The sequence below is a fragment of the Embiotoca jacksoni genome, unplaced genomic scaffold, assembly GCF_022577435.1.
Source record: "Embiotoca jacksoni isolate LCO1_2020_lvr unplaced genomic scaffold, fEmbJac1.0.p SCAF_45, whole genome shotgun sequence".
NCBI lineage: Eukaryota > Metazoa > Chordata > Actinopteri > Embiotocidae > Embiotoca > Embiotoca jacksoni.
The window spans coordinates 2,008,011-2,033,711 of record NW_027185398.1 but is presented as its reverse complement, the minus strand read 5'-3'; the positions used below and the strand labels follow the sequence as shown (position 1 = coordinate 2,033,711).

General features: G+C 41.8%; 2 protein-coding genes and 2 long non-coding RNA genes across 5 annotated transcripts in view; 2 read left to right on the top strand and 2 right to left on the bottom strand.

The window, feature by feature from the left end:
* The window catches only part of g3bp1 (GTPase activating protein (SH3 domain) binding protein 1), a 9,299-nt gene extending 8,053 nt beyond the window's left edge, over nucleotides 1-1,246 (bottom strand). For both annotated transcript variants that reach the window (XM_069169457.1, XM_069169458.1), the window contains exon 1: nucleotides 1,134-1,246. The gene's annotated coding sequence lies outside the window, so the exon portion shown is untranslated. The remainder of the gene's footprint in view (nucleotides 1-1,133) is intronic.
* On the top strand, nucleotides 593-25,701 carry LOC138210365 (uncharacterized). The gene is made up of 3 exons (XR_011179252.1): nucleotides 593-1,069; nucleotides 21,204-21,363; nucleotides 25,486-25,701. It is a non-coding gene; the product is annotated as an uncharacterized lncRNA (long non-coding RNA).
* On the top strand, nucleotides 2,118-3,500 carry LOC138210364 (uncharacterized). The gene is made up of 3 exons (XR_011179251.1): nucleotides 2,118-2,700; nucleotides 2,820-2,910; nucleotides 2,997-3,500. It is a non-coding gene; the product is annotated as an uncharacterized lncRNA (long non-coding RNA).
* Nucleotides 3,884-19,817, bottom strand: sparc (secreted protein, acidic, cysteine-rich (osteonectin)). The gene is made up of 10 exons (XM_069169461.1): nucleotides 19,713-19,817; nucleotides 12,328-12,393; nucleotides 11,749-11,805; nucleotides 9,787-9,874; nucleotides 7,798-7,919; nucleotides 7,565-7,685; nucleotides 6,079-6,212; nucleotides 5,535-5,683; nucleotides 5,004-5,152; nucleotides 3,884-4,327 (listed from the first exon to the last, which is right to left on the bottom strand). Exons 2-10 carry the CDS (start codon nucleotides 12,382-12,384, stop codon nucleotides 4,299-4,301), a joined length of 906 nt encoding a protein of 301 aa, XP_069025562.1. The 5' UTR covers nucleotides 12,385-12,393; nucleotides 19,713-19,817; the 3' UTR covers nucleotides 3,884-4,298.

Here is a 25,701-nt window from a genome sequence, read left to right as displayed (position 1 = left end):
AATATAAGATCTTCCACCTTTGTGTCACGTGATTAAAATGGTAATTTGGTGTCACGGGACCCGAGTGGTTTTCTTTTAAGTGGACCGTCTGCCACACCTGCGCACACACCGGGCGGCCATCTGTTGGTCCGCGCACGCGCACGGACACGGACACGCGCACAACATGACCGGACCCCATCAGGAGAAAGTCTCTCCGAGGTCACGTGACCCGGGACAGACTTTAAAAGGCTTTCCAACCAAAACACCTCGAAAATGCACCCGAGTTAGTTTGAAGAGTTACATTTTAATATTATAAATATCCTGCAGCTGCAGCATTAAAAACAAACAAACAAACAAAAACAAACAAATAAAAACGAGCAGCTTTGATGTGAAAGTGGAGGCGGCGGCACGCGGACAAAAGGCCACGCCGACCGGCCTAACACCTCCTCACCGCCCGGAGCGGTTCCCTGGGACCTACCCAGATATAACCCGGGCTGAAATAGCACACTTAGCTGGCCCACCTCGGCGCTAAACCGGCGACAGCTGGACCCCCCCCCCCCCCCCTCTCTCTCGTCCCCCCACCAGGGCAGACAGGAGCACGTGGCCCCCGGCACGTCCCCGGCTACAACTTCCCGCTCCTGCCGGGCCAAAAGCTAGCGCGGCTAGCCCGGTCCAAACCGAGCCATCTTTAAAGCGTGACAATCTTCGGTTGGTGTGTTTAAAGTAGCGAAATAGCGGGAAAATCTGGACGAGGAGGAAGGAGGAGAAACGGAGGAGGAAGGAGGAGAAACGGAGTCACGATGAATGGGAGCTACACACGGGGCGGCCCCGGCTATCACCTGGAAACCCCAAACTGAAACTAAACGGTCCGGGCGGTGGCTAAACCTCGGCTCTTCGACCGGGGACGTGTCACCACTTCGCCCTGCGGCAAACCCCAACGCGTCGACGGCCGAAGAGTCGATTCATTTCAAGCGATTGGACCAAAATTACGAAGCTGCAAAGTCAAAGGCTGCTAACGAGCCGCCCGTCCGCACACCGGGACGTAGACGGAGCCCGGAGGAGCGAGCCCGTCAATCAAACGGCTAGAAAGGTGAGCTCGATGAACCTGAATGTTCCGTCGTTAACAACACGGTTTATACGAGAGAACAACTTACCAGCGGGTCAGTTATCAAAAAAAAAAAACGACAGTTGCGTTTAAAAACGAGTGATTTCTTTGAATCACGTCGGCAGCTGCCACAAGACGAGCGGCTTCACAACGTGCTGGAGGTCTCGGTTACCGGTTTGCGGCTCCGCAGCCCAACTTCACGTCCCGCCCCCTTCGCGAGACTTTCAGCCAATCAAATCCGACGCCTGTAATTTACGCACCAATCAGCTGAGGCGACCCGCGTGACTCGCTGCGCAGAGCCAATCCCGAAGCGCTGCGCTTCTACCTGGGTCGCTCGCGGCGGCCAATCACGTCGCGCTAACGGTTGGAGGTGCGCTGGTTTCACCAAGCCGGCGTCTGCCGGTGACGTCGTTTAAGCTCGCGGGTGCACCGCGGCTCATCCCCCGCTTGGGGGCGACAAAAGGTTTTTGCTGTGATTTAATTGAAGTGAATGACTCATCAAATTCATTTTAAAAGGCATCATATGTTGGTTTTTTTTGGTTTTTAAAGGAGGGCATGTTGGAGAGAGGAAATATGTGCCGCTTGTCAGATTTAAAGAAATTGTGAGTCAGTCCTCGTCCAAATTATTAAAACCTGAATTTAAAGTGCAGAATTTAGAAATACATGCAAAATAAAACAACCAAAAAAAGTCTTGCACACAGTGAAATATAGAAAACAGAAATAAAAAGTGTGATGGACACAATTATTGGTTTCACTTTGAGTAATAACAAAAGAAAAACAAAAGACTCACCCGTGTTTAGTTTTCAGTGTTCACGTGACCCCAATTAACAAATATATCACGCTTTTACTTCATAAAAAAGGTGCTTATTGTTTCCAATAATGGCGAGGCTGAGAAAAATGTTATCAAAAAAAATATGAGACTTTAATTTTGGTATGTGTAAATAAAGCCGCAGTCTGAAAGAGGCTTAAGGCCCTCATCCTTCCAGAAAGATTACAGGAATATAGAATAATGTATAAAAGAAAGGAAACGAGAAAGACGTCTGCATGTACGGATATTACGTGATCAAAATGTACCAAATTAGCTGAAATCTTTCTCCAGCTGAGAAAATGTCTTCAACAGAAGTCGTCCATTTATTTCAGGCAGGAAAAATAAAACATGAGCCAGCAAGCGGCACCTTTAAAAAAAAAAAACCTTCCTGGGAAACTGGTGCATGTTGGAGCTTAATTCTTTCCAGTGACGTCTCTGAGCAGTGAGGACAAAAAAAGACTAATCCACTTTACCCCCCAGTGAAAAAAAAGAAAAAGAAGAAGCAGTATTACATTACTCTCTGAGCCGTGAGACAGTACATGTTGGAGTTTTTAGTTTTTTTTGTTTTCCCCCCCGAGAGGAGGGACTCTTGACTCTTTGTGGACGGGACGAGGCCCGGCTGTTGTTTCACATTCTTGACACCGGAGTCTGGGTGAACGGGCGGGGATGGTAACCGGGTGCTACGGCAACTCCCGTCTCCCGGGGGACCGCGAAGGGCTTCAGCCAGCAGGAGGAAAATTAAACGGTCAAGTGCAGCAAAAAAACAACAACAACAACAACAACAACCCACACAGGCAGGAGACTGAATGTACGAGTTGGACGGACGACCCGCTTTTATCGTTTGTTTGCGAACGTAATGTTCTGATGTTTTACTTTTACACAGATTTCATGCACGCTGAGGTCCTTCATTTATTTCTTTGTCTTCAGCAAAATAAATAAAAGCTCGTAAGATCACAGACGTAAACTTTCCGTCACTCGTGTCGATGTTGGAAGCAGACGGACGTGCGTTAAACATCAGGTCGGACATGTTCATTAAAATACATCATTTTTCAGCCTGATCTCACTTCAGATATTGACTTTTTTATTTATTTGTTTTAATCGAAGCCATTGGTGCTCCTTGGGGTCGTCACGGCGACCACCCGGTTGAAGTCTGTGCCGGGAGGAGGTCGGGGTGGTCGTATGGCACCAACACCAGTCTTATAGGCCTGGAGATCCGTTTTTGAGTCGTTGGGAATGAAAGCACGCCACCTGGTGGTGAAAGTGCACTAAACTTTGCAGATGTTTGTCAGACATCAGCTGCTGCTGGAAACTAAATTTGGTTGAAATAAAGTCTTGAATGTTCGATTTATATACGTTCATTAAAAAAAAGTATTACAATAAAAACTTTCATTGTGTTGAAGAAAAAATTGAATATAAATGAAATACAGAAAGACTTGATCCTGGTGGGGAGAAAACAAACTACGAAAGAAAATGTGAACTTTAGGGCAAAAAAAAAAAGTCAGAATAAACCCAATTAAGAAGCTTTTAAAATGACTATTTCTGAGTGTTAAATTCGGCTCGTGAGGGAAGATTTTAATGGCATTACTGCTGCGAGAGGCAGAAGTGGAAAGTGACAAATGAAAAAAAAATGAAGTTCAGACTTGTTTGTAAACAAACTGGCGCCATGCTGGTTTCTTGTCAGATCATCTCAATAAAAATTCCCCGGCGGAGGAGAGAAACGCAGATATGAATGCATGCAGAGATTCCCAGATCTTTTCATAGTCTTTTATTCGTGGAAAGAGTTCGGTCGTGCTCTCAAACATGTTATTCGTGAGAAAAAAACTCTCAGCCTGCGAGATTTTCCCCTCATTGAAACGTCCAAACAATATATCCTCTTTATTGTTTTTTTTTTTGTTTTTTTTAAATATCAGTAAACCAAAATACACAAAATGAAAAAAAATAAAATAAAATGAGCCCACCACCGAAAGAGTGCAAAAAAACTAAACCGTTGGTTTTGTAGAAAGCAAGCAGAGGGAGCATTTATTTCGAAACTTTATTTTCCACTTTACAGTTTTGTCTCCTCAAGAAAATGTTTTCAAAATTGATCTCCAATCAAAAGCCCTGAACACAAGACAGCAAATATATATAAAACATTTACATCAGAGGTCTTTAGTTTTTCTTTACTGGGAATTGAAAGGTTCATGAACATGTTAGTACAGACTGTGCACATTTCTCTTTTGTAATCTTTTTTTTTGTTGTTGTTTTTTTAGTGGTATAGGTAAGAAAGGTCATTATTTAAAAACAAAATAAAAAATGATTCGCAATTAGCACCGTTACTGTGATTTTTCTTGTTCTTAACTTAGGGATCAGCACCTCGTCCCGTTAGTAGCGACTAGGGGTTGTCATACTGCTGCTGGCCGGAGGAGCTCAGATGATGAGGTCTTTGTCCACATCCTCTGCAAAACACAAAGACACGAAACACTCGTCAATACATGTTCCTGAAATGATCAATGAGGGCATATTAATATAGGAAAACATCCATGAAATGTATTAGTTTTTAAAACTAAAAGAAGTAGATGATTTTGCTTTTTTTTTTGGAAGCAAAATACCTTCTGTTGTGCACATTTTAAAATGCAGTCTATTCTAATTTTGATTTGAGATGAATTTAATATTTATTGTTTTCTATACCGCTTGATAATTTATTTACTTATTTCGGATGTTTTCATCAAGTCCAAGTTGCACTTTATGGAGTCAGATAAGTCAAAAATACATCGATAAATGATATTTTTTTTTTAGTTAAATACTGAGGAAATATAAATATTCAAGCTTAATATTATCCAACAATGATGAAGATCAATCAGTTCATGGACACACCATTCTGATAAATGATTCATTATTATTTATGAAGCGACAATGTCAAAATATTCTCAGTTCTGGCTTCTTAAATGTGAGAATTTGCTTCTTTTCTTTGTAAAAAGACAGAAAAAAAAAAAGAAGTCATTTTCGGATGTCAGGAGGAAGAAACGTCTGCATTTCCTGAACATTAGCAGCTCTTTTAATGGCATTAAAGAGTTGTTGTTGTTTTTGCTGTTGTTTTATTAATCAAAGGGATGATTGTCGATCAATACTCACGCTCCTTGATGCCGAAGCAGGCGGCCCACTCCTCCAGGGCGATGTACTTGTCGCTGTCGCTGTCGCACTCCTCGAAGAAGCGGGTGGTGCAGTGCTCCATGGGAATGAGAGGGGCGCGCAGGGGGGAAAGCTCCGTGTGGGTCAGAAATCTGGTAAACAAACAAACAAATAAAGATAAACAAACATCGGTCGAGAGTAACGTGATCACGTGAGCCGACGCCGTTTAAAGGTTTCTTTACTTTAAAGGCTAAGATATTGAAATTATACTCGATATCTTTACTAAAATTCGGCTGTAATTATTTTTCCATTGTGGAAATCCTGAAATTATCACCAACCAAAAGGAAAATGGGAATAAACTTTGGGGTTTTGCTCGGTTCGGCGTCTAGAAGCCACATAATCGTTTTCTTTTTGAAGGAACAGTTCATGAACATCATTTCCTGTGGTGTGAGATCAGCCAATCAGCTCTCAGGCTGCCAGAAGTCACTTCATGTTTTCGGGGGGTGGCGTTGAATATCTGTCGGGGATACGTACCCGTCGACGGGGTGCTGGTCGAGCTGGCCGAACTGCCAGTGGACGGGGAAGATGTACATGTTGTAGTTCTTCTCGAAGTCGTGGGCCAGCAGGTCCAGAGAGTGTTCGCCGGCCTGCAGCCTCTTCTCGTTCTCAAAGATCTTCTTCACCTGGAAAAAATGTGTCGCATGGCGAGAAGATTAGCAGTGTTTTTTGGGGGATGGTGGAGGCTTCAGATGTCAAAACAAACTGCTTTAAAAGCTTTCCGTCCTTCGGATCTATAACTTCTTATGTAAACATTTCCTCAGCCTCAAACAGTTTGGATTGGACTAATTTACGAGCCACCTGAAGCACAACTTTAAACAACCGTGTCATTTCCTGTGATTTATCCAAATATCTAAGGAGGTATGTCGCCGCTGAACGCCGACTTCTTCTTCACTTTAAGTCCATTATGTTAAGAATACTTCAGAATGTTTCCTTGAGTAGGTTTTTGCTTGTTATGAAGTATTTTTTTTTTTGCTTCTTCAGCCACTGGGGTGAAACAGAAAAAGGATCAATTTCTCACCCTGAGCTTCTGCTTCTCGGTCAGCAGGTTGTTGTCCTCGTCGCGCTCATACAGAGTCACCAGGACGTTCTTCAGCCAGTCCCTCATACGCAGCGGGAACTCGTTCAGCTCGCTGTCCATGCAGGGCTCGATGTCTGCGGGGAGCAAAAAAAAAAAAAAAGGCTGATTTCAATATCAATACGAACGATTTACTCATTTTGGATGGTAAATATCACTTTTTAGAGCAACAGCTGTTTCAAACTGGATCCATGAAGTTTCCGATACTGGAAACAGCAGAATGAATACTAGCTATCTTAATAATGAACATGCTTTTAGTATTTTAAAGCTTTTCATAATTTATTTGATTTTAAATACTGAAAATTATTGCTTAAGGATATAAAATAAGTTCCACTCAAAGGTTACGAGCTTTCGCAGTCAAAAGCTCCGGAAACACCTACAAATATCAACATTACACTGCTGTCTTTACTTTTTATCTTTATTTAAGTATTTCAGGATTGCACAACATGGTAGGTTGTGAGGAAAACATATTTATTAATTCACAATGTCATTCCACTGATGTTAAAACGGGACAGAAACCGTCTTAAACCTGAAATGTGAAAATAACATCGCCACGATCTCCACTTGATCCCGTCAGCCCCTGGCTCGTGTGTGTGTGTGTGTGTGTGTGTGTGTGTGTGTGTGTGTGTGTGTGTGTGTGTGTGTGTTTGAACAGTGGAAGAAATGCAGTGCGTGTCTGGACGCGACTCTCCGACTCGTCAATCACAGCCAGCCGAGATGCTTCGAAACTCATCACACGGATGTGAAGCAGCGGAGTGGAAACAAAACGGGAACTTAAGATACTTCGGATCTCTCAAAAGGGGAAAAGTGAAAGAAAAAGAAAAAAGACAATGAGATACAAATTCCAGCTGAAGTGATCTGATTAGTTTAGTAAAGGACAAGTTTCAATTTATTCAATGAGAGATTTTAGTTTAAAAATACTTTGTTCTCGGTTTTTATTGCGTCCTTATGAAAAAATTATGCATTTTTGTTTGCATACTGGTAGTTCAGAGATATAAGTCCTGTCATGAGCTGGTGGCAGCTGTTTTGACCTCTTATTACATGTAAAATTTCCCAGTGGTTTTTCACTTCCGATTCCAAAAGTCACTTTGTTTTTTCTATAATTTCCCTGATTTGCAGGTTTTTGTGACGCATCTTCACACCACATGTATATTCTGCTAAACGGTTAAAAACAACCATGCCGTGGTGTTAATGGTATTAATGTCTGAGGGAGACGGGTGTGTCCAGGCTGGACTCATTTACTCAGGCAGTCACCGGTCTAAATGACGTCCAGTATAACTGCTCACACACACAATCAGTGACTTCAACTCGCTGCCGTCTGATTGGTTGCATCCAGGTTGTTTTGAGCTGAAGTTTCAAACACGGCAAAGATTATCGATCTGACCGGAGATCGACCTGTCGTTCTGTAAAACGTTTGACGTGAGCTCACATTTGCAGGGTCCGATGTAGTCGAGGTGCAGCTTGTGGCCCTTCTTGGTTCCCTCCAAGGCGCACTTGGTGGCGAAGAAGTGGCAGGAGGAGTCGTAGGTCTTGTTGTCGGTGCCGCAAACCTGGAAAAAAAAAAAAAAAAAAACACTTCAGGAATTTCTGCGTGTTGAAAACGATGAAATGCTTTATTTCAGTTTCTGGTTTAAAGAGACGTCAGGCTGCTTCTGGACTCACGTGCTCGAACTCTCCCTCGGCGGCGAGGCAGCTGGACGGGTCCTGGCACACACACATGGGGATGTTGTCCTCGTCCACCTCGCACACTTTGCCCTTTTTGCAGTGGTGGTTCAGGCAGGGATCTGTGGGGGGGGGGGGGGTACCGACACTTAGGCTGAGTCGCTGCTTTCAATTCAGAAGCACAAACACTTTCCAGTTCTTTCACTGTCGCCAAAAGAAAAACTCACTTCTGTATGAAACACTTCATAAAACATGAAATGACGACATCAACAGGAAAACTTCATCAAAAGAAGTTTGTGGCTGAATTTCGCTGCCGTCAGGTGACATTTAGGAAATTGCAGTCCTGAACATGTGACCTCGTTAATAAAGCAGAGGCAGTCATGGAAACATATTAAAGCTGAATAGACAGAAGCAGACAGAAGTTCTTCTGTGGTCAAAAGAGTTAAAGACACTTTTTTTTTTTTCTTCTTATTCTTTAAATGTTAAATCAGATATAACACTGAGGTCACCTCTGGAGAAAAATGTGAATCCTTTTGAAAGAGACAAAACATAATTTCCGTACCTTAGATAAGTAATTAGTCCGCTGGAGAGGAAATAAAAGCTACTTAAACTGCTGCTTCTGTTCAGAATCAGATTTGTTTTCAAATTCTCTGGTTTTCTAAATTTGTCTATTTCATGATTTAATTTGCTCCTGAAGGCTGTTCCTAAATTATTATTTTCATTTTCATTGTTTTATATTTATCTCACCTGGATGTATTTAGGCTACTTGAGATTTCCCTTCCTATCTCATTCATCTTTCCTTTTTTGTATATTAATTTTGGGGCTTTCTATTACCTTCTTTTTACTTCATTTGTGTAAAGTTATTCATTCGATACTCTTAAGAGACTACTGGGACTGAATACTTCTTATTTTGCTGGTATTTTCCTGCCCTTGACACCATTTACAGGACTTTCTCTTGCAGTGTGTTTCCAGGACGTTATGAGAGCTTGTGAGCAGCGTTGGTCCAGAACAGTTTGTACAGTTGGACTGTTTTTTTTCCTGCCGTCGGCTGGAACGCGTAATTACAGCCGTCTCCTCGCAGAACGAGGCGCTCTGTCATTACGACCGTTTCATTTGGCAGTTTGAGGCTTCGCTTTAATCCCAGTTATACCCGCGGAGTCCAAATCATACGCTGTCACAGCGAGCATCAGAGGAGACAACAAACACGAGTCGCTGAAACTTCAGCAGAGTGAAAGATTTATTACTTCACTACATATCAGATTAATGTGTTCGCACCTTTTCTGAAGTCTCATAACTAAACAGACAAATAAGATGTCACGTCTGCACTGAATCTGGCCTTTTTTGTTTTTTTGTTTGATCTGTAACAGAAAATACATTTTCAGAATCTTCATTTTTATTTATCTATTCATTTGTGTTTATGTGGAAAGATTTCAGTTTGATATTTTTTGCATTTTGAGCTGTTTGAGGGTTCAAGTTAGAATCAAGTTTAGGTTGTGATAATTATGGTTCGGGGGAGGATTCGACCCAATTCCTGGTTTTGTTGACTTCCAGATTTGGTCATTTGTCCTTAAATGTTTAGCTTCTAATAATCTAATTTATTAACAGTTTTAATTGTGTTAGTTATCGCCAACTTTGTCGTCCTGTAGCCTAAAACCAAAGCTGATACAGTTGGCTGTATTTTAGTTGTTGAAGAAACCCGACGTGTTTTATTTTGAACATTTACTGGATTTTAACATGTCTGACTTCCTGCCTGTGTAGTTTTATCTTTGGTATCTCCCAGGATGTGCCACGGTGCCTCTCGGTAAATCACGAACATCGTCTTGAACAACGTCGTGTTGATCCGTAACGCGACGTCAAAAGGAACTAAAACTTAAACTGATGCATTAAACACAAAATAAAACATCAAGATCTGAAGCGACGTGGTTAAAAGTTCAGGTTATAATTGGAGTTAAGCGTGTTAACGACAAAGTTGTGCGTTCGTGAACTCACTCTCAGCGACAATGTCTTCAACGACCTCGATGGCCTCGTCGAACTCTCCGATCTCCACCTGCACCGGGTTGGCGCCCACGTCGATGTCCTGGGGAACATGAGAGGTCGGAGGTCAGACTGTGAGCACGCCATTAGCGTCAGCATCAACCCTCCTTTTTTTTCTCGGTCTAACCGATGACTTCCGTGCAGCAGATTTCGAGTCTATTTCTGCTACGATGTCCACTTAAACCAAACCACCTAAATATCCCTGGTTTTCCTTAAAAAAAAATAAAAAATAAACGTGACCGCTAAAGAAGGTTCCTCCCTGAAGGCCAAACAGAGTCTGGGAGCAACGAGACCATAATATCCAATAATAACAAGCAGCTGGGTCCACATGTGGCGAGGGCCATGAAAAAAAAAAACCGTAATGGCTTCCTGACCGGCTAAAATTAACAGCTGTGGGATCTCTGGTCCCGCTGGACCTCTGGAGGAGGAAACCATAAAACGGTCACATAAACGCTCCGAGTTTTTAGTTCGGGATGTTTTGGAGGTGCGGTATTGTTACGGAGGACGGTGAGAGAAGTATACAATTGTCAGCAAGGTGATTTGATTTCCTAACAGGGCAAAAACATGGAACAGCTGGAACCCTTTGTTGGAAAGTTTTGGTTAAAATCCTCCGAGGTAACAGCTGATTGGGCGGATCTAGAGTCAATGAATAGATTAGATTCTGGTAAATATCCAGATCTGGGATTACCAGCAAAAACAGATTATACTGAAATTAAACTGCAGAACAGAACGTCCTGTTCTTCTTCTTTTTAAAAAAAAAAAAATGTTTTCCTTCATTTTAACCATTTAAGGTTATATTAAAAAGTTGGGACCCCCATGAGAAAACATTTCTCTTAGCTTGAAGAGCTCAACTCCCGACGTGTTTACACAAAGACTTTTATTTTAAGGATCCTAAAAGTTTGAAAGCGCCGCTTTAACTCCCAAAGCACCTGAAGCTTTACGTCCTTTGGGCCTCTTTGCAATATCAGCAAAATCAGACCGCTCGACTTATCAAAAAAAGGTTTCTGCGGCCGTTGAGGATTTTCTTGCACAATCACGTGACAAACTATCACGGAGCTTCTTCTTTTGGCTGCAGCGCTGATCCCAGATCAGATCCTCAGCAGCTGCTTGGCTCAGAAAACACAGCGCGGAGGCCAAATCTAACTCGCATGAGAGCAAAAGTATTTGAAAAGAAATCCCTGTAACCTCAGCGTGCTGCGTTTCTGCAGAGTTTAAAGGAGAAGGAACAAGAGCAGATTATCGAAAACATTTTATCGAAGTGGAAAAACTCCAAAAAGTAAACGATAATCTCTGAATACATCAGACAGCTCTGCGTCACAGTTTTCTTCATAATCTTTTTATTTGCCTCCTTTTCAGTGAAGTTTTTTTTGTCAAACATCTGAGTTTGTTTCCAGCTAATTAAATGCTTGAGTGTCATTTTCAGATCTCGTCAGTTAATTCGTGAGCACAACGTTATAATTATAATTACTGACAGAAATGACGGCAAAAACTACAAAATAAGTCGTATAACAGTAAATTATTCCTGGTTGTTCAGTAGCTGCCCACAAAATCTTCTGTGTTGAATCTAATGAGCTTCAGCAGTCATTTTATTTTGAAAATCTGATTTTCATATTAGTGTCTGTGCATTTGCAGCTTCCTGGTTGTTAACTGAGGTCAACGATTTAAATAACTTTACATGGATGAAAAGTTCTTAAAGTGTTCGGAAAAAATATAAATTTTAACATCTCGATTTCTGCCACGATTCTAGAAACTTTCTGATGAAGATCATTAAGAATGATGGAATTTTTTATTTTTTGGGGGGGATGGGGGCTTCTATTTGAGAGCAATTTAAGGTTTTCAGTTTTTTGGGTTTCAAAAAAGTTTCGGGCTCCTGTCAGGACTTTTCTAGAAAACAACAAATTGAACATCTGGACTGACCTCAACAACTGGCTCCTCAGTCACCAACTCTTCTTCCACAATGGGCTCCTCCTCAGTCTGGGACACACACACACACACACACACACACACACACACACACACACACACACACACACACACACACACACACACAGGTTAAACCATGATAACACACTTGTGGCTGCTCAACACTTGAGGGAAGGAAGTCAGAAACAGACAATGATCTCATTCACACAATAGAAACACACTAACAAACTATGCACACACTTGTCTCTCCATGCACAGGAACAACACTCAGGGAAGCGATTGGCTTTAGAAAAACAAACCTTTCATCCTCACAGTTTTCACGTGTGAACGCGCGCACACACACACACACACACACACACACACACACACACACACACAAAAACACAAAGGAAGTGTGGCTGGATGAGAAAACAGTTATTGAACACACACACGTGAGCTCACGATCACAAAGGAAAGGAGAAAAGGATGTCACACAAAGAGAGGAACATGCTCTTAAAAAGATAAAGACCACACACACAGACACACACAGACACACACACACACACACACACACACACACACAGTGTAACTCACAGGAGCAGCCATGGCGTGGCCAGCCAGGCACAGGAGGAAGACGATCCACACCCTCATCTTTAAAATCTGCGGAGGCGAACAAAGAGAAAACTTTTATTTCATGTCTTTTTTTTAAATCACATTCCCACTAATATTCAGCAGACTTGTGAATCGGACTTTTTTTTTTCTTTTTTATGTTTTCCCAGATTTTGTTTGGGGTCTCAGGGGAATATTAATGTATAAACAAAAAGGCAGCAGTGAGCAGAAATGAGAGGACGGACGGGAGTTTTCCCAGACGGAGGCTGTGGATTTTTTTGTGTTTGACTGAGAAACTGAAAAAAGATAAATCCTAGAAGTAGAAGGAGAATATAGGATGAAATATAGCAACAGAAATCAAGTGAATTATCTCAAAAAAGTATTAATGTTATTATTCGGTATCCTTTAGATGAACTGACTTTTTTGAAATAAGTAATGTCCAAAAAGTTAAACATAATCTGAATTTAGTGGTCGTAAATCACCTGTAAAATGGAAAGAAAAAAATAACAAAAAAACATGAGCAAGTTAAAGGTTTAACTAGCTTCAATCCAATAAAGAGGATCGTTGCAACTTTGCAACTGTAGGGGACCCGGAGAGGTTCCCTGAGGAGCACCGCGATGCTTAATGAAGCTGATTTGAGCTTGAATTTTACACACTAGCTGAAAATTGATTAGAAATACTGATTACTTAATAAGTACAGTTTAAACTTTGACTTAGCAACTCTTGAAAAATTAAACTGGACCTGCTGTCGAACATTTTATTGTCAGAACGAATGTTAGTATTAATGTTGAATAATAGAAGAGCAGAGTCTGAAAGAATTAGTGCTAAATGTCTCTTAAAACTTAAAAATAAGTGGGTAAGCAAAGAAACTTCTTATCGCGAATGAACATTTCTTTATTTTACCATTTCTTTTCATCAAAAAGAAACAAACAATTTCTAGTTTTTATGAGAAAATACTTCTGGCATCCTGAGAGTAAATCTGTTTTTTAAATTTTTATTTCAGACACGTTTCAGTTTCTTTACTTCTTGCTAAAATACAATATAAAGAATTAATAACCATCTCCAATCGTCTCGTAGAGCCGCTCAGTTGTCCTCAAGACAACAAAAGCATCTGGACACCCCGACATGCAGCTCAACTCTGGCTGCAGACGAGTGGACGCTCTCCAGTTTCCTAAAACAAACTCTTCTTTGTTTACTGGCACGTCAAGCTGAAATTGTCTGCAGCCGCTTTTGAGGTTTTGTTGAAAAAAGACTATCCGGGAACGAACATCGTTTCACTGCCTGAAACACATTTCCTCTTTCTGGAGCGTGAATTCAGAGCAAACCACAGGAAGTGAAAACACTAAATCACATTTTAGGGAGCTGTAACAGTTCATATTGTCTGGAAACAGGCGAGTAAACAGCTGCTGTCTTTATGTGGACGTTCACAGCAGCTTGTTTTGTTTTTTTCCACGACCTGAGGCAACATATTCTCTGTTTGAAAAAAACCAACTTTTTCATTTGAAACAGGAACAAATTTCCTGTCATGCGAAGAGACTCCCGACGAGTCTTCTGTCTGTCGCTGACCGTCTGAGCGTCGATTGTTGGCGACGCGATATAAAAGCATCTGCGGCCCGGCTTCTCTTTCTTCTTTGTGCGGTTCAAGCGTTAAAATAAGGGCGTCTTTGTTTGGTGATGAAGCGCCGCTTGTGCTCGGTCTTCAGCTCTCTTTCTCTGTTAGTTATCTCCTCGTTCACCTCCATGAAATCAGCAGTTTCAGAAGAAATCTCGCCGGCATCAAAGCACGTACGATCTATAGGGGCAAGGTGAAGTGTCTGAGCGGTAAAGATCAAATACCTTAATGTTGTTTCGTCTGGATATTAAAAGAAAACGTGTTCTCGGGCGAAGGAAGCGACTCACGCAGGGCGATGAAGTGAGTTGACACAGTTTGTTGCAGGAGGTCAGCGGCGGATTAATCTGATTGACAAAACAGAGCTGTGCATAGTTTGAATTCCTGCACGTGGGATAAGAGGGCAGCAGGTTTAAAGCAACAATAGATGAAGGAAACTTAATGATCCGATCTTTCTCTTGGAACATTAAACCTTGTAAGAAACGTTGTTCTGACAAGCACAACAGTTATGAGGTCGGGCGCGGCGAGCCGAAAACATCGCCGGGAGGGAAACTCGACACAGCTTGATGCGTCTGAATCGGGCGATGTGTTTGGACGCATGCAGAGAAAAAGGGTGACGTTTTGCATGCAGTCAAGCACTTAGTGGATTAACCACTAAGATCATTTCTGACAAAAAGGTTTTGGTGATGGATGACGGACGTGTTTGTTTTTTTGGTTCAACTTGTTTGTATGAAGAAGACTTCAAAACGGCAACTACATCGACCGTATTTTCATCAGTCCTGCAAACAGTTCAGCAGTTTAACGGTTTGGTGATAATTCAGAGATCACAAGCTGAAGTGGATTATTGTGCAGGTATTTTTTTGGGTCCGTCAGGTTCAGGTGTGTGACGCTGTTTTGCACCATCAACCGTTAACAAAGAGAAAATAATTCTGGAGTAAATCAACAGCAGTATCGTTGCATTGTTCAAATATCTGTCGGCGTAATGCAGAGTGCAGGTTGGACTTCTACAATAGCGCCCAGTGTTTGTGGAGGCCCAGAAAGATTCGGGCTAAGAAGTCGTAAGCAGGCTTTGGACGTGGAAAAATACAGAAACCCTGGCAGACGGTGACGTCTCCAAATAACCTGCGCACAAGGAGACTTCTCTGTCACCTTGAAAAAGCTGAGCTGGAAAAAAAAAAGATGATGGGGAAATTAGTGAAAAAGAAAACACGTAAGTGGGCGTGTCAGGCTGAGAGAAAAGTAGAACTGAATGTAATCGCAAAGAGGGGAAAAATAATAAACTGTTCTCGTCCCCCGAAAAGAGTATTTGATTTGAAGGGACGCGGTGTTCCCGTCGTTCATGTCCGCTTTCACTTATTCCTGTTTGGTCAGAGTCGCTCGGCTCGGCAGGAAGGAAGGAGGAGGAGGAGGAGGAGCCCACTGACGCAACAGCAAAACAAATTATTTTATTTGGAAAGCTGCTCTCATAATCAAACAGGGCCGAGGCTAAAAGGGAAACTTCAGGCTCATGAAGGGACCTTTTTTTCCCCACAAACGTATTTAATTTGGGAGGTTTGTTAGGTTAAGCAAGTGTAAACGGGCCACGGAGGAAAACAACCTGGACCGGAGCTTAACGCAGATATCTCCCTCACCTTCTCCGCAATATCTCTCTTTCTCTCTCTTGTTTTTTTCCGCCCCCCCACTGAGCTTTTTAAAGGGAAGAGATTTTTTAAGAGGAATTCTTTCTTCTTCTCCTCGGTGACATAACGTGGCGTGTTTTCAGAGGCCTGGATAAACAACCTGTTGCAGTTCTGTGTGCCAGCAAACAGTGCAGACAAACAACGCCGGCGTGCCGAGGACTGCACACGAGCAAATATTCAATCAAAAGTAAAAAAAGATTAAAATGAACAGTGATTTCCTCTGTCGGCGCTGAGCTCAGCGGAACGGATGAAGGTTGGAAGTTCATGAAATATTGTCAAAATCGGAGCTTCATGGTCGGCCTTAAATCCAAATTGGTGGTATTATGTCTTCAGCATTTTGTTTTGCTCAAATCTTGGAAGTTTGTACTCAAAATTTGATTCGAACATCTCTGCATCGATTCCCAGAAGACATCCCAGAAATAAAAGATATAACTTCAGGAGGACTTTGCACCTTAAAAGAAGAAGTTCTCCGTGCAGATGAGAAAAGTCAAGAAAGACGGAAGCAGACAGCAACAGGTGGATCTAAACTAGAACCTGGGGTTACTATGCCCCGCCCACCTATCAAACAGACACGCCCCTAAAAACAGGTCTTCTTGAATCTTCTTTTCTAATGAATGAGGGATTATTTTCAGATGGACCTCCAGAAAACTAATAAGAAGGAGTGACTTTAGCTAACAACACCGAGATAACTAATGGACACATTTTATTCACTTTGGATTTGATGAGAGAAGTTGAATGGGAGTCTATGGAGCCGGAGGCTTTTTGGAGCCGACCTCTAGTGGCACTCGCTGGTATTACACTTTAAGGCACTTTAAAGCATCTGCCAAACTTTTCAGATCCAGAGGCTACGTCCACTTTTACATCCAGTCTATGGTCATGACCTTTGACCCCGTCCAACACTTAAATTACAAGTCTGATTATCAGCAGTTTGCTTGGATGTGTCAAAGAACTGTCTTGTCTGAGAATTTCTCAGGTTTGCTCAGTTAAAATGCTTCGATCCTGGCGACTTGCAGAGAATATTTTCTTTGCCTCAATTGCGGCAACCTCCTCGGCTGGTAACAGGACACCCGACAAATTCATTTTCTCTCCAGAGATTTGAGTTCTGGAGGAACTCCCTTTACGTTTTCTGCACACAAAGAGGCGTTTTCAGAGAGCAGCAGTCACCTGCAAGCACAAAGAGTCTGGATCTTTGTAACCTGAGCTCCTCGTCACATGACCACTTTCACTCAGTTTGTCCTCACTTTGCTTCCACTTTTGCTCTCTTGTCTTTGTTGTTATTTACTGTCGACAGTACAGAATTTGTTCATCTTCGCTGCTCTCATCGGACCTCCTCCGCTTCGTTCAATGATCAAAATCTTTATTCATAGATTGCTTTTGTCGTCTGCTCTTTGGGTTTATATTATATATTATATTATAGGACATTTTTTCACACTTTAAAATAAGGGTACATTAATGAACCATAGTTGAGGCTGTAATAAGCATTAACTAACAGTTAATTAACAGCTAGCTAATGGTTAAATAATCATTTACTAAGGGTATTCATATTAAATATGGTTTAATAAGCATTTAATAAAACACTTGACTAATGTGTCTAGAATCATTTATTAAAGCTCTTAATAACTGTCAAAGCATAAATTGATCCTTACTTAACATTAACACCACATAATAAATGGTTATTAAATGGTTGTCCTCCTGTCCTCCTATCCTGTTCTCCTGTCCTCCTATCTTGTCCTCTGTCCTCGTATCCTGTCCTCTATCCTCCTGTCCTCTGTCCTCCTGTCCTCACTGACACTAAAGTCCTCTCAAGTCCAGACAGCAGCACAATTCCTCCTTCCTGTCCGGGATTAGCATTTTTTTTTTTTTAACATTGCCAAGCTGGCCCGGTATTTTCACAGCATCCTCAGCTCCAACTCCCCCTCCCTCCCCCTCCTTCCCCCTCCCTCCCCCTTCCTCCTCCTCCCCCTTCAGTCCAGACAGTGTCCCTCCAGACCTGCCACCTCAACAATTACTCAGCCAGAGACACTCTGTGTCCACCTCGCTCATACTAATTGCCAGCGCTTTGTGTTTCAGACTTTTCCAAATGAATCCTCGACAGGTGTGACGACGAAACACGGAAAACAAGAACTTCTTTCAGCATCAGAAGGTGATAACGTTTGTCCTTTATGAAAAATAAATGGTTTCCCACGACTCGTGTAGTTGAGTGTGACGAAAGAAGAAAAAGATCACAGCACTGAGCAGTTTAGGAGAAAAACTGAGAAATACAAAACTACTTAAAACACGAGCGTGAGACACTAAAATAGCTAGAATTATTTCAATGGATGTAAAGATGATGCTTATATGTTCATGAATCTTTAAAAAGGAACAAAGATAAAAACATTTAAAACTACACTTAAGGGTGTAAATAAAAGACATAAAAATGAGGGTTCATGTGGTTAAAGAACTCCTCGAGACGTGATTTCAGACATCCGAGACGTGTTTTTCTGACAAGAAAAGGTCAATTAAAGATTTACGATCATGAAAACATTTTTCTTTTTAAAAAGTCAGACTGCTGCAGACGTAAATGCCGTGAGAATCCATTTTCAGTGAATGTAAAGGTCATTGAATGTGAGTGTTCTTTTTGAGAAACAGGTTTAGAAAATGTTGGTTTTCAACAACCAGCATGTCGAACTTTGACTAATCTTTGGCAAAAAGTACGTTAACACCCAAAACAAAACTCATAGGCGTCTCAAAATTACAGCCAAGGAAAATAAACAGCTCTTAGATTTCCAGGTTGTTGTTTTTTTGCAGAGTTTTGGAGCCTGGCTGCAGCGATATTTGCTCCCATTCAGACACACAAATGAGCTGTAAGACTTTCAGATCCCAGTTCATGCTGAAGCTTTGGAGCTGGAGGGAGTTCAGGCCTTCAGGCCGGTCGAGTTGTTTCACACCAAACTGTGAAAAAGAATTTCTTCATGCACAGACCAGCAGACCGGCCAGGACGTGGGGGAGCTCAGTCTAATCTGACAAAAAAAACACTTTTATTTATTTTCTCCACAGTAACCCTGACAGTCCAGACACTTGAAGGCATCTGCACTAACTCACAGAAACAGCTGGTAACAGATCACCATGGCAACCCGCATTCCTTTACATGCTAGTAATCAGAGAAGAGGGGGGGGGGGGGGGTGAAGGGACGGTGACAGAGAGAGAGAGAGAGAGATTTGTGCACAAACCTCCCATTTCTCTAACAGGCTTTGTTGGAATTTCATCCACGGCCACTCCTTCTCTTCCTCCTTCTCTTCCTCCTCCTCCTCCTCCTCCTCCCTTCTTTCTTCCTTTCTTTCTGTTCACTCACTTTATTGACACAACTTTTTTCCACCAAGAAAAACGGTGCAAAAAGTCTCTTTCCAAAATCAGGTTCTGCAGCCAAACTAAACTCTCCACAGGAAAATGTGTTGTTTTTCACAAAACTTTGAATTCTGTAAAAAACCTCTGAGGATGAGACCGAAACAAAATATTAAACGGCTGTTTGTGCATCCCCCCCCCACCTCCCCGAGCCTGAACCCACCGTCTCCCCTCCTCCTCCCGTTGCCTATGTGGCACACAATACTGAATCCTCATGATCACAGATTGTTTACCTTTTTGATCTTTTTCCCTCCACAGCTGTTTTAGCAGTGATGCCAGACCAGGTCTTAAGACCAAGCAGATGTTAATTATTCTTAAAGGAAGTTTTTGAGAAGAGTTTGAAGTGTTTAAAAAAAAAAACAGCCTGGAAAAGTGAGAAAAGTGTCTCTGCTGGTGTTTCTGGTAGATTTGAGGTTGTGGCAAGAAAGAAGAGTTTACTTAAGTCAGATTTATAGAAAAAGATTCAGCAGATTTGAAACTATTTTATCTCTGAATTTTAAGGGAATATATTTTGTGTTTCAAAAGACGACTTTACTAAACTTTTTCAACAAAAGAAGTTCTGTCAAACTTTGATCACTCCTCAGAAAAAAGGAAAACAAAAAGTAAAGTATTAAAGTCCTGTAACTCCTCTCCTCCCTCATCACCGAGCGGTTGTGTCACATGACAGCTGATAAACAGAGTTTTTCAGTGAGACCTCTTACCTTCAGCGTTGCAGAGCAGGTACACCGAGAGAGAGAAGTCAGCTGTGAACAGGCCGGGGACAATCTAACAGCCTCAGCAGTTCACACACAAGACATTTCCAGTGGGACGTCCCAGTCTGGACACAGACCACCCCCCCCCCCCCCCCTCTCCACTCCAGTCCACCAAACCTCCTATTACACTCCCACTCCCTCTCTCTTCCTGCTCTGGTTGGTGGGCGGGGCTTAATGTTAACCCAACTACATCCCAGGAAAACTTTGTTATCCTGTTGTAGGGTAAAAGGGAACATACAAAAAAAAAAAAAACGTTTTATTATTATTCAAAAAGAACATAGAAAAAGTAGGTAAATAAATTTAAAGGTAAAAAAAAAATTCGGATTAAATTGGCAAAGCTACCTGAAAAAGTCCCACTTTGTGTTATAAGAACGTTAAAATAAAACCGAACACGTGACTTCGGTGTCAGTTTGAGATGTTACAGCAGCTGTGTGCAAAATAAATCAGTCTCATTGAGAAAGATGATTTATTTCAGAAACATTATTTAATAAATGACACAAAAAAGCTATTTTCATGTGTTTGTTATTGTTAATATTATTATATTAATAATATTATTATATATATTACCAGAAGCGTACTTTCTTTGTGCTGCTCAGACGTCCCTCTGTTCACTAAACTAAAAAAAATAAAAGATTGGGGGGGGGGGGGGTGTCAGAGGTCGGGTTCAGATACAGGACAGCAGTCATGGAGCTGGGGGAGGTCATGGGGGAGGAACGATTCCCTTAGCAGAGCGAAATCATGGAAGAAATATGTGTTCACTAATGTTACCCACTGACTCAGATAAATATGAGTCGTTGGTCATCGACGCTGAAGAAGAGTCGAGAGGCCTCGTGTTCACGTCTTTCTTCTTTTTTAAACGCAGTGTTTCCTCCTAATTTCTTATTATGGAGAGTTTTCAGTCCTTGTGTTTCCTCCAAAGTGTTTGATGTTTCGTTAATATCTTGTAATTTTAGTCCGTTTATCTTTTAGATAACAGCGTCTGAGGAAAATGTTAGCCTCTGTGGCTTCTAGACGCCCATCCATGTTGCCGTTACCGAGCAACGCTGTTTTTCTTCGACCCTATCAATGCATTGCTTCAGTATACGTCGCAAGCAGAAGGAGAAAGTAACTACAAGAATATTAATGAAAACTGAGACTTGAGTTTACCCTGAAACTTATTTGTGTGTTTTATATATCTTCGGTGTGTTTACTCTTGAACACGTTGCCGCTCTGAAGCTTCAAGTCTTTGCTTCCTGTAGAAGCTGTAACTCGTGTGAAAACATTCGGTCCTCCGGGAGTTCGCAGCAAACTTTTTATCGTGTGGAACATTTGCCTCCTGATCTCACGCCGGATTCATGACTCAGTTTTCAAAACACCTGCCGTCCAAAGACAGAAGCAGTCGAGCTCCTCCTCACTCGCTCTGATGGGTTTTTTTTTTTTTTTTTGTGTCTGTTCCCACAGTTCAGACCTGAGCTGATGTGAAGAACAGCTGGAGGAGGAGGAAGAGGAGGAGGAGGAGGAGGGAGGGGGAAAAAAAGCTGCGATGCAACGTGGCGTTTTCCATTCTGCCTGGAAGCCGAGGATGAAGAGAAAAGGAGGAGGAAGGAGATGTCGTGACAACGTGAGACTCTCCTTTTTTTCCCTCCTCCCACGTCATTTATTTTACCCCCTCCCCTCCCCCTCTTCTCACACCCTTCTCCCTCTGTTTTCCTCCCCTCCTCTCCCTCCCTCCCTCTCTCTCTCTCTCTCACCGTATACGTGGCAGCTGTCTCTCTCTGTGATGCAAAGCTGCAATTATGTTGTTTCTCTTTTGCTGCTAAATTATCCGTCGAGCTTCTGCAGGTTCGAACCTGACGAGGTCTGAAAGACCTGCAGGAATATTGCTCATCATAAAGCACCATGATTGATCTGTGCCACATCACACAGTCCAGAAAATAAAAACTACAGACACAGAAAAACTGATAAAACTAGAAAATCAACCAGTTTAAGAGGGTGACGTTTTTACTTCTAAATTCAGATGCAGAATAATTCCTTAAAACTTCTTTGTAACAGCTCGAAGCTGATTGGACAACGATGGCTGCTTTTCTGCTTTGCTATGCAATCGTGCACGTTGCAATTTTTTTTTCGTACGTAGTAGTTTTTCATGCGTCTGTGTGGCACCGACAGTAGAAACCGAACGTTCTTGAGATTAAACACCTTCAAGGAATTTGGACACAAGCGTTCACTCGGACTAAAAGCTCATACAAGTTTTAAATGTGAAATAAACTGTTAGACATCAATATTCCAGCTGCAAAGTGCATTTATTGGAACATAAACATTGTATTTGAAACAGTTTCCTAAACAATAACAGACTTTAAGTAAAGTGTTGGTTTCTCAGGTAAAAATGAACTTCTCAATCTTTTAACGTTTTCACTCAGATGTAAACAATGTACGGTAAACTCCAAAACTGAGTTTGAGTCTAAAAATGAGAGCGATGGAGGGAATATTTAAACCCAATAACAAACATCAAAGCTGCTTTTTTTTAATCATTATTTCCTCTATAAAGTCCCACCGGCCCTTCGAATGATTGCGACTGCAGCCTCTAGATTGAAACGAAGTACGGAGAAACATCGTAAGATCCAAATAAGTTTTTTTTTGCAGGCTGCGTGATTGCTGAACATTTTTGACTCGTAAGTGGAGGTCATGAGTTAGCCGAGAGCGTAGTGTCACTTTAAGAGTGCTGCCTGGCTGCCATCAGCTGTGAACTAATACATCTCATTTTATAAACCACAACAACAAATAAAGGCAAATGTAGGTTTAAAAAAATAAATAATAATAATAATAATTACGGAGCCAGAAGAATGGATATTAATCCAAGAAAATCACAGGATTTCCGAGACAGAAGTCACAAATTTTACCCCCTTGATTTCTTAATTCCATTTTTTCTACCTAAAGTGGCCTTCATACACCGTCATCTGTTGTTTTCAAGATGTTGTTTTCCAAGTTTATATCTTAAATGATGTTACACTTAAGCAGTAGTTGATTATTGATATATGATGAGGACTTTTTTATTTCCACTGCAGCAGCACTCAGTTATGTCCCGTTTATATCCTCCAAAAAGTCTGGTCAAAGTTTAGAGAGAAAATTCAGTCAAACTAGGGTACTTATTGAATATTTCATATGTGAACTGAATCCAACTGTAGCGTTGGCGTTCTTTTGTCTTTGGTCTGCACGGATGCTTAAAGTGCAACGGAACGTTTGGACGTGCGTTCGAGGGAAAGTCTTTGATCTCGTCGTTTCCTCAAAAATAAGTCTGGCCGAGCCGTCGCGCAGAGAAAAAACCCCAATGGAGGCTTACAGGCTGTAATTACACCGACACACACAGGACAGCAGATGAGCTCACGGCCCGACGCCGGGATCTTTAAGGGTTTGTAAAGCACCACAGGAGGCGTCCAAAATCAGCCTCAGTGGGAGGAAGCGCAGTACTTTATACCTGTTGGAGCGTCACATTTGGGGTCATATACTTTTTTACTTTTTACAATCAGTACGTCCTGCAGCTCCCAACTGGGATTTACTTTGTCATGTAAATGCACCTTGAACTTTGACCCGTATTCGTCGCAATCTGTCGTGCAGAAAAAAGAAAAAGAAAACATGCGATTTATAATGAGTACGCTTCCTTTTAATGCCTCCTCTTCTTCTTCTTCTTCTTCTTCTCCTTCTTCTTCTCCTTCTCCTTCGGCTGCAGAGTGACGTCACCCACTATTTTGTCAACGGCCACGATGAAGCCTCTCGTTTGGCATTTTTGCTGACGCTATGTCAATTTCTTGAAGCCACAAGTGCCGGCGGTCCCTCTGGCCACAAGTGGCATTGACAGGATTTTTTTTGGTTGCCTTGCAGAGATCATTATAATGACTGCAAGGACTATCTATTTCTCGTTTCCTAAAAATTAACCACTAAAAGGTTCCTCTTCTTTCAAAAATCAGTTCACTTTAAGATATTTATATGATCCTTAAAGCCTTTTTTTGTTTTTCACAAGTTGGACTTTATTCTTGCGTTTCTTCTACGTCCATAAATGAAGGTGAATAATATAAACGTAAGAGAAAGCTTCTCAAAAACAAATCTGAATTTCTCCTTTAATGTCACATTCCTGGTTGGATTTGGTCCCTTTATTGGCAAAGAGAGGATATAAGAACTGAATTGATCGGTACAGGTATAATGGACAGTCTCATTCATTTTAACTTGCTGGTGAGTCACGTTACAACATCCTGCCAAATATTCCTTTTAACTTCATTTCAAATGATTGTAAATTTCTAAATAGCTGTCAGACAAACGTGGAATACGATTTGGAACGGAGGATGAAAGTCTGGACTCTTAAAGCAGCAGCAGACAGTTTGGTGACGTGTAAACCGGAGAGCTGTGGCTCAGACAGTGTACTGACACACACACACACACACACACACACACACACACACACACACACACACACACACACACACACACACACACACACACACACTGGCTGGGATTCGAGGCGGTGCAGTAAAAAGTTGAAGTGCTTTCAGCTGGTGAGGTGTCAGTGGAAGAAGGGCGGATCTTTATTTCTGCTTCGTCTCATTAAGCTGAGAACACGCTCACTTCCTGCCGGGCAGAAAGTACTTTCAGAAGAAGTCTGCCTCAAAATGTCATTTAAAAGATGACTTCATAACGAGATGCAACAGAGATGCCTGGAAAGAAAATATGATAGAGCCAACGCTAGCTGCTTTTTGAATGGGAGTCTATGGAGCCAGAGATATTTTTGTTTTGAGTCAGCCCCTCGTGGCACTCAGTGGTATTGCATTTTTTTTAAGGCAACTTCAGCTTCACTTGTTTAAACCGTGTGACTTCACTCTTCCTCGGCTGTAGGACTCACTTATCTAATGTTACATCCATATGCAGAGAAATGATAGTGTGCAAGCCTGACCTATGAAATCTAAATGGTCTATATTACACTCGAAATACTTTTTGTTGCAACAAATAATAAGACCATCATCGCTTATTTTATGATATACGACTCCTCAGATATCTCTTTGAGTCCGACTGAAACACGACAGTCAGATAAAGTGGTTTTGACAACCCTTCCCTCGCAGGTTCCTACATGCTTTTTTTTTTTTTTTTCTTTTTTTTTTGCATGCTCAGCAAAATCTCATAGCTCACCTGAGCTTTTTTTTTTTAATTTTTTTTTTTAATCTATTTCAGCAGGAGCTCACAGAGACCACGTAGCTGCGAGGACTTCTGCTAAATGCCAACAGGGCCGCTGAAATGTCACAACATTGAAGTCCAGAGCAGAAAACAAAACTTTGACTTGCTGGAACAGAGAATCAGATTTACAGCTCTGGAGCTGCTGATGTAGTTCATCAATCATGACCGCGCAACATCAGCCCGGAGCCAAACCTGACATTAAAGGCTCTTCTTAAGACCTATTACAGTAATTAATCTTTCCCCTTTGTGGGAGTTTTTCTGGGGGCTCGTCTCGGTTGCTGGAGCTTCGCTTTCCCATCAAATTAAATTTACATGCACACGTGTTTACGTGTTGCATGTATTTGTATTCGTGTGAGCCCGAGGGTGTCTTCTTCTTCTTCTTTTTCCCTCTCCTGCTTTTATCAGACTTGATGTGTCTCCCTGCTTTTCCTTGTCGTGTGTGTGTGTGTGTGTGTGTGTGTGTGTGTGTGTGTGTGTGTGTGTGTGTGTGTGTGTGTGTGTGTGTGTGTGTGTTGCATCCATCCAGACCAGATCAGGTTGATGATGGCGGGTTCGAGATAATTCGGAGTATCTGATGTAGATCCGGGCGCTCCTTTAATTCTGGAATGCAAACCCAAACTGAGGCAGACGAACACAAAGCGACGACGACGTGGTTCTGGAACATGTCTGAGCGAGATGTTTGATTGACATCTCCCACACGCTCGCTCGTGTTTTAGTTTTGTTTGTGACGATACAATTTAAT